At 44.4% G+C, this 10,567-nt stretch overlaps 2 protein-coding genes across 2 annotated transcripts; one reads left to right on the forward strand and one right to left on the reverse strand.

Moving 5' to 3' along the window:
- Positions 1 to 402: 402 nt before the first annotated feature.
- LOC308149070 (keratin, type I cytoskeletal 19-like) lies at positions 403 to 5,236 on the reverse strand. The gene is made up of 8 exons (XM_080520715.1): positions 4,839 to 5,236; positions 4,229 to 4,357; positions 3,869 to 3,951; positions 3,597 to 3,753; positions 2,094 to 2,252; positions 1,876 to 2,001; positions 1,419 to 1,675; positions 403 to 1,332 (listed from the first exon to the last, which is right to left on the reverse strand). Exons 1-8 carry the CDS (start codon positions 5,115 to 5,117, stop codon positions 1,167 to 1,169), a joined length of 1,356 nt encoding a protein of 451 aa, XP_080376841.1. The 5' UTR covers positions 5,118 to 5,236; the 3' UTR covers positions 403 to 1,166.
- Positions 5,237 to 8,965: 3,729 nt separating this feature from the next.
- On the forward strand, positions 8,966 to 10,542 carry LOC308149147 (uncharacterized protein). Its single transcript, XM_080520818.1, has 3 exons — positions 8,966 to 9,777; positions 9,857 to 10,133; positions 10,300 to 10,542. The coding sequence occupies exons 2-3, from the start codon at positions 9,866 to 9,868 to the stop codon at positions 10,398 to 10,400; spliced, it is 369 nt and encodes a 122-aa protein (XP_080376944.1). The 5' UTR covers positions 8,966 to 9,777; positions 9,857 to 9,865; the 3' UTR covers positions 10,401 to 10,542.
- The last annotated feature ends 25 nt before the right edge of the window (positions 10,543 to 10,567 follow it).

Here is a 10,567-nt window from a genome sequence, read left to right on the forward strand (position 1 = left end):
ATCCTGAAATACAAAACAGTAAATACATTTACTCATATAATTATTCATAAGAAAAAGAACAAATGAAGCAGGAATTAAATGCAAATATAAGTTTACCCAGATGCTAATGGAAGGAATAAATAATAATAAAATTAATATACACTAACAATCACAAATAAATAACTTGAGTAAAAGTTTCTCTTGACTTATATATCTTCAGTAAAGGTGATATGGAGGATATAGTTAATTGTTTAAATCAGTGACCAAACTTGGATCCATCTCATGGCTAGAATCTATAAAGCTCAACGTTCCCGAAATCATTAATAATCTAAATAAATGTAAAGAGAAAACATCTACTGATTGTAATAATTGATGGATGGATGGATGGATGGATGGTAATGAATAATTAAAGAGGCACAGAGGTGGAGCTGCATCGATTTATTGCCCTGTGAGGACCCTTGACACTTTGGTCCCACAAGAAAAACAGAGAAGACTTCACAAACTCCAACTTGCAGATCAAACAATACAAAAAAAAAGTTTAATTTCTTTTGTCTGTAAATTTAAAAAAAAGAAAAAGAAAAGATGTGAATTTTCAGCCTAACGCTTTATTTAGGTTTTTTTCAGACGTGTCAAACTTACCGCCGATAAATTATAATCTGCATCAAAAGTATGTATGAGGGCTGCACAGTGCCACAAATAGAAGCCTTCATATTGTGACTTTAATTAATGGAGTAAAGTTGTTCTTTCTCTGTGAATTACATCTCAGGCAGGTTTTCAAAGTTAATAGATTCAATGTACACCGTTTTACTCTTTGCATTTGCAGGTGGTTTAATAGTGAGTGCGGTTTAAAATGACTTTAACGTCTCTGGATTATTAACGTGCCCAAAATATCTGAGTAGCCGAACTGAGCTGTGAGACTGGATTCTGTTAAAGTGTGTCGTCAAGTCAGGAGCCATGCGTCCGAGCTGCTTCTAATATTTCTTCAATATTCAGCTTTCATATTTATCACACCTCCACCAAGTCCAAACTTTATCAAACTAAAACAAAAATTGAAAAAAACCCAGAAAATCCAAAAGTCGTCATCTGATTGGTAGAAAAGAGTGACGTGGACCCCCCCCCAACCGGTGTGATACATTGTGTCCCCCCCTCCCCCGCTCGGTGCGTTGCAGCTTCTCGGAGGAGGTGAGCTACTCCATGGCCACCACTTTCGTGCTCCTTTCTGACGACACCACCTTTCCGTTCACCACTGTCTTTATGATAGTCACCACTTCCGTCTTCCCATTAGGGAGGTCTACCACCTCGCCTACCCTCTTCGTCTCCTCCGCCCTGTTGATGATCATAAACGCCCCCCCCCTGCAAGGAGAGTCAACATCGTTACAGAAGCACGGCGTCTCGTGCGCCCCCCCCCCAGCAGGTTGAAAGTGACCGGCGTGTCTCACCTGTTCCACTGCTCCTCCCCCTCCAGCCTCTTGTACTTGGCGTGCTCCGCCTCCAGCAGCCTCTTGTACTCGGCGATCTCCAGCTCCAGCCTCATCTTGACGTCCAGCAGGATGTTGTGTTCGGTCAGCTGCCCCTCCACGGAGGCCCGGACCTGCAGCAGCTCCATCTCCAGCCCACTGAGGTTCACCTGCAGCTGGCTGAGCTGGAAGTTGTGGCGGTTGTTCACTTCCTCCAAACTCTGCTGCAGGAGGCGGACCTGCACAGCCAAGCGGGTCTCAGAGCAGCTCAGGCGCTACGACCTGCTTCCCTTTGCACGGCATTTAGAGGAACACATACGAAGCTCTTTCCCTGTAATGCTTTGCTCCTCTCACTCCGTTTCCCCACCATCCCTTCTCCTAAACTTCCCGCTGTTTGATTTTGCGTGAGGGACGATACACCTCCCGGTTTGTGCCTCACCTCTGCGTGGGCACTCTGGCAGACGATCTCCAGGCTCTGCTCGTCTCTCTTCAGCTCCGACAGTTCGGAGGCGAAGGTGTTGACCTCGATGGTGCGATTGTCGATATCCCTCTGCAGCAACGCCACCTGTTCATTCCCACATGACAGCGACACGTGTCATCCCGAGGACATTCGTCTCGAGGTGGCGTCAGCCCGCGGCCTGATTTCATCCGCCTCACCTGAGCTTGGAACCACTGCTCCACCTCCTTGCTGTTCTGCAGCATAATGAGCTCGTACTGCACCCTCATGTCGTCCATGACCTGCTGCAGGTCGATGGACTCTCTCATTTCTCCCGGGAACACCTTGGCGTCGTGCTGCCCACTCAGCTCTCTCATTTCCTGCAACACAACAGCAACAAATCAAGACGTGGCCTCTTCCCGTCCCCCGCAGGGTCGAGCGGACGTCTTCCACCTGCATGTGGCTCCTCGGCTCCTGCGTCTGCAGCCACTCCCTCAGGCCTTCAGCAAATTACTTGTAAATAAACATTCTGCTTCCATTATTTGTATGCCACGCACTGGGGTTTTTTTTTTTTTTTTAATGGCCTCACCTTGGCTAAAAACTGCAAAAGAGAGTGAAACAGCTAAAGCAGCGAGAAAGGCTGAAGTTGCAAACAATTAAAATAAATAAATTAAATAACAATAATAATAATGGGGTGGAAAAATAAAAGTGAAAAATAGGTAAAGGAAATTGAAGAATAGAAGAAAAGGAAAATATAAAAGGAAATTAATCAAATATTAAAAAGAAATTGAAAAAGGGACAGAATGTGTGAACTCAAACTGCTGGAGCCACGACAAAATGCACAATAGCTCAAGCAGCTTAAATATCCAAATTGGGGAAAAAACAACAACAAAATGGCTAAAACAGCAAAAATATTTATAAACTATATTTGAATTCTACCTATGACACTTTATGAATGCAAACTAATGTTTCTTTTGTTTTTAAACTCTTCTTCATAAATTTCCAATTTTGTGTGAGACAGTCACACACGTCCAGCAGATGGCGCCAAAGTTCACAACAAGCTCGCTGCATTAAACTGTGATTTCTACAATGTGGCCCCCTGGTGGTGTGTAGGGGTATTGCAGACATTTACAATGAGTAAAAACTGTAAAATTGCCTGATTTTAAATTATCACAACTGATAATGCAGTGATTCAATTCTGACTCATTCTTAATATATCTGACTGATATTCAACAAAAGTTGTATTTTTATCCATTGTACCACTGAATAGATTTCAATACAGGAGCTAGTTTTTAAAGATCAATGAGATATTTCTAACCACATACATTAAAGATGATTAGCAGCATAGCAGGGATGATTTATTTACTTTCCACATTTTTTTTGCTGTGAAATGTTTTATGGTCAGCATTTCTTGCATTTCTCATATGTTGCGTGACTGAAGATCATTTATTGTTAATATTTAGACTTCTGCTTTCTACAATCATCAGAGTGATAAACTGTCCATCACAATATTTTTTTTTAAACTGCGATTAATACGCATTTCATTACTATCATTTGATGTTCGTATTGAATCATTGTGTTTCACGTTTGTCTCAAATTTCAATTTTAGAGAAGGTTTTATGGGTGTTGTTTTGTTTTCTTGTTGTTTTTGGAGGAGAAGAGGTGTGTGTGTGTGGGGGGGGGGGGGGGGGGGGGGGTTCTGCACCTTTACACTCTCATCTCACCTCCTCGTGGTTCCTCCTCTTGGACTCCAGCTCCTCCATCAGACGCTCCACCTGGTTCTCCAGGTCGGTGATCGTGAAGGTCAGACCGTCCCGGAACTTCCGGAGATGAAACATGTCGTCCGTCACGAAGTTACACAGGTTCAGCTCGGTCTCGTACCTGCAGGACGGACACACACACACACACACACACACACACACACACACACACGTGCACATTCATGCTCGTTAAAGTGAATTAGATTGCCGAGGAGAAGCAGTGAATGTGTTCCTACTTGAACTTGAATTCTTCCACAGCCGCCTGGGCGTTGTCGATCTGCACCAGGAGCCTCTGGTTGTCGCTAATTGTCCCAAAAATCTACAAGATGAGAACATTTTGTTTTGAGGTTGTTGTTGTTGTTGTTGTTGTTTGTTTGTTTGTTTGTTTGTTTGTTTGAACAAAAACTGTTTTCCCTCAAGTTAATTTTTTTTTAATTCGATGGTGAACTTTGTTGGTGTGTTTTATTCATAAGAAGGTTTCTCCCTTTGTCATTTTAATCCGGTCTACATCTGGTTACACGCACACACGCACACACACGATGGAGCAGATTGAATAGTGTGGAAGTCATGGAGGCGTTACACGTGAGGAGCTCCACCTGAGAGCGCAGGTCGCTGATGGTGGAGAAGTAGTGGGAGTACTCCCTGGACACCGCGGGGGATCTGCTCTGGTAGAAGTGTCTGATCTGCGAGTCCAGCTTCGTGTTGGCAGAGTGCAGGGAGCGCACCTGCAACACACACACACACACACCATTGTGTAAAAATGTCATTCCTTATTTAAATTATCTTTCTCATTCTCGATGCTATTGTTTTTTATTAGTTTTCTTATTCTTATTTTTCCATTGTAATTCTCATATATTTGTGTTCTTGAATTTTCATATTCTTATATTTTTATATTTCTATTTTCCTATATTTTTATATTCTTATGTTGCTATTTTCCTATATTGTTATTTTCTTATATTCTTCTATTCTTATATCCCTATTTTCCTATATTCTTATTTCCTTATATTCTTATTTTATTATATTCTTATATTCTTACATTCTTATTTTCTTACATTCTTACATTCTTACATTCTTATTTTCCTATATTCTTACATTCTTATTTTCTTATATTCTTACATTCTTATATCCCTATTTTCCTATATTCTTATTTTCTTATATTCTTACATTTTCACATTCTCACATTCTCACAGTCACTCTGAGACTTACTTCCTCCAGGTACGAGGCCAGACGGTTGTTGAGGATTTGCATGGTCAGTTTCTCGCACCCGACCACAGAAGGCTCTCTGTGGGAATGGTCGAACCAGTTTGTGGAGGACGAGGAGACGCTGCGGTGCAGGGGGGCCGACACACGAGTCCCGAAGCCCCCCGCGCCCCCGTGCACGCTGGGCGCGGGGGGGAAGAAGACCCAGGGGTTCATGGCGCTCGTGCTGCTCATGCTGGAGAAGCCGCCGCTGATGCTGGTGCTGCGTGCCACGACCACTGACATGATGGAGGTGGAGGTGGAGATGGAGGTGGAGGTAAGAGACGGAGATGGAGGTGGAGATGGAGATGGAGGTAAGAGATGGAGATGGAGGTGGAGGAGCAGGAGCACTGAGGCTCCCGCAGGAGACCGCAGACTTTTATAGGGGAGGAAGCTGCACCGCAACACCCGCGGAATGCACGGAGACGTTTTTCCGAAGAAGTGTTGGGGCGTGAGGCTTCAGGTGGAGAATCAGGTCCAGTGGCTTCACTCTCCTCCCACACAGAGACTCCCTTCATGTTGTGCAAGCTCATAAGTCAGGAGCCATTAAGCTGATAGCATGTGACAACAGTTTACATTTCTAATGATTCAAAAAAAAAAAATATTATGCCATTTGGTTTTGGAATGTGTCGTTTCAAAGACATGATCAAGAGCAGTAGTTACAGGAAACACGTGAACCGTTTCACATGATGTGATGAGCTGATTCAACCAAATGAGGCGTTCACTAGCTGGGAATGAGGAAATACTTTTAAATGCGGGGGGGGGGGGGGGGGGGGCCTTTAACTGTAACCTGGAGGCGAGATTTGGTTGTTTTGTTTGTTGTTTTTTTCAACCATCCTAACCCCGGTCACTCATTTATTTCAAGGATGCAACTTCGTCGCTCAGAGACCAGAAGTCTTGAATTTACATTGATGGCGATGCTTCGTGCTCTGATCTCAAGAGGTTGTGGGTTCAAATCTGACTCAAGTTGTTTTTTGGGTTTTTTTCTGTGTGGAGTTTGCATGTTCTCTCTCAATTAGTGTGTGTGTGTGTGTGTGTGTGTGTGTGTGTGTGTGTGTGTGTGTGTGTGTGTGTGTGTGTGTGTGTGTGTGTGTGTGTGTGTGTGTGTGTGTGTGTGTGTGTGTGTGTGTGTGTGTGTGTGTGTGTGTGTCTGCTTTACTCATTCATTTCAGGTTGGTACTGGTTCCTGTTGCAGCTCCCGGTGCCCTGCAGCTCTTCCACCGCTCGTCTCTCAGCCACGACTCCTTCCTGCAAAACGCTCTTGTCCTCTGGTCTGGAAATGTACTAAGTTTCTACACAAGGAGCATTTTAATTGTGCTTTCATTGAACTGATAAGAGTGCAAAGTGGATGAGCGTGAGGGGGAACCGTGTCAGTAATTTAAGAGTGATCCATGCAGCCACATTTGACCTTGAGTGGGATCTGAATCGCAAAGTAAGCTTGAAAGTAGAAAAGTAAAATGTGCAAGGAGCTACGGAAACTTTTACTTTCATTTGTAATATCTTTTTACAAAACCTAAATAATCCAAAAAAGAAAGAGTGTGTTCCTCGAGGAGAAGCTGTCCAGTGAAATTTGACACAGTTAAATTTACAGCATTTAGTCTTCATGCATGCATATTTTACACAAATTCCCTCTGACAGAAGGTTTAATTTATTACATGCCGACATAAAGCGCGTTGCACTGCTCATCAACTCAGATGGATGTCTTTTCAGTTTGTGCGTAATACTGAGAAAAACCCGCAAACAAAGAATATCAAGATTGTGGTTTTGCAGGCGTCACCTCCGGTTCACAGAGAACTTCATCGGCCCGACACAGGAAATTGTTTATGAAATTTAAAAAAAGCCTGCAAAAGTTGAAGGCTGAGCCAGTTTGCTCTACCACCTATTCAAAGACTTTAAAACCGGACACAATAGTTCGTAAATCGATAGTTAGTTAATCGAAAACAAGCAACGGGTGAATGAGGCGGGCAGTTGAACAACATTGACCAGAAGTCATTAGAGGCGAGGCGAAGGTTTCCACAGAACAGGTTGGAGCTACACCTTTGTCACTTCCTTCTCCACTAGACTGTTCACTGCATCCCTTTCTCTCTCTCTCTCTCTCTCTCTCTCTCTCTCTCTCTCTCTCTCTCTCTCTCTCTCTCTCTCTCTCTCTCTTTCTCTCTCTCTCTCTCTCTCTCTCTCTCTCTCTCTCTCTCTCTCTCTCTCTCTCTCTGTGTGTGTATGTGTGTGTTTACTCCAGGTGCTCTGGCTTCCTCCCTCAGTCCTAAAGCATGGACAGATGGATGCATGAATAGATGGATGGATGGATGGATGAAGAGATGGATGGATGGATGGATGGATGAATAGATGGATAATGGATGGATGGATGGATGGATGGATGAAACTTCCCATGAACACGCCACCAAAACACCAACAATCCTGTGATTCAAACAGTGACCCAGCAGTGAGTGTGGAGGCGTGTGCGGCGCGGTATGCAGATAAATATTATTCCAAGGCGCTCGCCAGGGCTGACGCCTCACACTATTTGAGAAGAAGCTCGATGATCAAGTTTGATCACTGGAGGCGAATGTAGATAATTGTTTAGCTGTCAAAACCACTTTCAGTTTTGGACGTTAATAAGGCCATTGAACAATCGAAATGTTCCTACTTTTAACACACACACACCAACAATTCTGTTTTTTTCCCCTTCCTCTTCAGTCGGTGAACCGTTACTGGCTGCAGCCTGGGAGTATTTGACATAGTGTTGAATTTAGAGAACAAAAAGTGTTTGATTACTTCAATATCACACGACCAAGTCATTCAAACAGCTGGAGCTGTGAGAACACATTTTGTAATGTTCTTTTTTTTTTTTTTTCCATCTTTATCATTTTGACTTTTAAGAGTCAGCAGTTTCTTATAGAGAAACATTGTTCTACCTAAATAAAGCGGCATGTATGCTCAGGCTGACAAATAATAATAATAACGATAATAATAATAATCCCTAGTTTCAATAAGGTCCAGTTCAGATCTTTCATATAAGGACAAGTTAAGCCATTTAACTGAATGTATTTTCCCCATGTAAAGTAGTGTTTGTGATTTATAATGTTCAATAAGCTTGCTTTTGAACACTTGGTGTGTGTGTGTGTGTGTGTGTGTGTGTGTGTGTGTGTGTGTGTGTGTGTGTGTGTGTGTGTGTGTGTGTGTGTGTGTGTGTGTGTGTGTGTGTGTGTGTGTGTGTGTGTGTGTGTGTGTGTATTATGCTGTTATTCAGTTCACGATTGAAACATTTGTAATTTTAAGAAGAGTGTGAAAATGTCGATTCCTAAAAGTGAAAAAAGATTTATGTTAGTTTTAAAAGGGATTAAAAAATATTCTATTGAGGAAAATTGGCAGTCCAAAGGTTAAAATGGACAAGTAACTTATTCCATCACTATTATACTGTAATATTATGTGGTAGGATCGTCCGTTTACCACATTTTATTTTGTTTTGCAACTTATTATTTAGGATTGAACGGTGTTCATGTTAAAAAGTTAAAAGCTTGTTATAGTTCAATTTTAAACCATCTTGTGGCTCCATTTAGTCTTTGTGGATATGAACCTTTCTTTTAAATCCTCATATTGGTCTTTATCCATTTGTTTACCTTTACTAGGTTACACAAGCTTAAAGGGATGAGTGGCTTTGCAACAAATAAAAACATCTCCACGCCCATCATCATCATCATCATCATCATCATCATCATCAGTTTCAAGAGCATTTCAGTTGTTTGTTCTTCTTGTACTTTCTACCTTGTGACTGATTCTATCGCGTCACACCTTAATTAAAATAAATTCCTCGTATTGTTCAAACTATACTTGGCAATAAACCTGATCTGATTCTCCTCCTCCTCCTCCTCCTCCTCCTCCTCCTCCTCTTCTTCATCTTGAAGGGGTAAAAGTCGTGTATTTTTTACTAGTAGGATTTTTTTTGACTGAGGATAGCCGTTGCATACTTTTAATTATATAACGACAATGTAAAATATGAACTCGGGGGAAAAGCTTCCATCCGTTCGGGAAGCATCAGCGATGGCTTTAAGAATCAAACCAGAAAATAAGTGTAACGATTCAGTTGAAATCTACCGAGTGAGAAGATAAAAGAACACGGAGGAGAGGAGGGTTGAACTGGAAAACGATCCAGAAGGATCTGAACCAGTCAGGAAGTCTGAGCAGTAGAACCTTCCTGACTCAACCTGAGAGGAGAACGTGAGAGCTGAGAAGCTGGCCTCCAAATCTGCTTCCCGACGTCGACGTCGTCGGAACAAATGGCTCTGGTGGGACGAGAACGGATTGACGCGGTGTTGAGACAGAATTTAGAATGGTCGTCTGGAAGCGACAGACCGACACCGGGCCGCTGAGGTGTGACAAATAACCATTCCCGTCCGGACGAGTGGAAGAAGTTGGAAACAATGGTTACGGCAAACAAACAGAGGACGCTTTGTTTGTCGACGTCACGCGTGGACGGCGATAAGGAGGAAATCCAAAGATCACTGGAACACTGGAACCTGCTGCTTTCAACCTGCGAATCGCGGCCTCCCTCCGCGGCTGCAAGGCAACGCCGGCTCATTTGTTTTGGTGTTAAAAGCCTCTAAACGACTATTGGATTTCTTGTGTCAAGCTATTGAGTGGTTTTATTGCCGTCGCAGTGGGAGAGCGAGAGAGAGAAAAATAGGATTTTCCAGGTAAGCGAGAAACGCAGGAATCGGTTTCGCCACGCCGAGGTGTGCCGTTTCCTGTACGCACTTCCTGCCGGCGCCGTTATCGCTCTCTGGACATATGGACGTCGTCGTCACTCGTGGAACTCGCGGTATAAAAAGAGCTGCAGCGCTCACCGACGCCAGATTTGAACCGGGAGCTTCACTCTCCTCCGACGTCTCCGTGGTCTTCCCTTCCTCAGGTAGAGTGACGCTCAGGAGCCGGAGAGACTCTTAATATCTGATAAAAGACGTTTGGGTTTTCTCCCCCCCACCCTGTAGTTTGCAGGCATGTCGGTGAAAGCGATGGTCGTGTGCGCGCTGCTGGTCGCCCTGGCGATATCCGGCGCGGCCTCCGTGGCGGAACCGTCGGCGTTCGGAGACGCGGAGGACGCCGACGTCCTGCAGCGGCTGGTGAGACAGAGGGGGAGACCCAGAGAGGCGGCGGACACGCCGAAGACCAAGCCCCGGCCTCAGTCCGTCCGCACGGCGAGACGGGCGCAGCCGTCGTTGGACGAGCGCGAGATCATGACCAAACAAATAATGCAAGCCATCTCAGGTATGTCAAGGTGCGCTCGCGGGCCCGGGCCTGCGCACGTCTTTTTTTTGGCGCACCCGCCAGTTCCAAGGAAACGATTCATCTGAAAATTAAAAAACACGTGTGGCGCGACGCCCACTGACTGATGCCAACGCGTGTGGTTCACGTGGGAACGGTTTGTTCGCAGAGATGATGAACTCGGAGTGCATGTCGGATCGCGACTACCAGGGCTGGGTGGACTTCGGGCGCCGGGAGGCCGAACCAGACGCCGGACGACGTGAGAAATGAGTGAAAACTGTGACGGGATAATTCCAGTGAAAGTTACCGGCGGGACGGCGCCTCGGATCCTGCAGCCCATCCCACAGATTGACGCGCCCACGTCTGTAAAATAACCGGTCGAGTGTGTGTTTACGAATAAATTTAAAAAAAAGAGTTTTGCAGAATTCTTCCAGTGG

The sequence above is a fragment of the Blennius ocellaris genome (genome assembly GCF_963422515.1).
Source record: "Blennius ocellaris genome assembly, chromosome: 3".
Classification (NCBI taxonomy): domain Eukaryota; kingdom Metazoa; phylum Chordata; class Actinopteri; order Blenniiformes; family Blenniidae; genus Blennius; species Blennius ocellaris.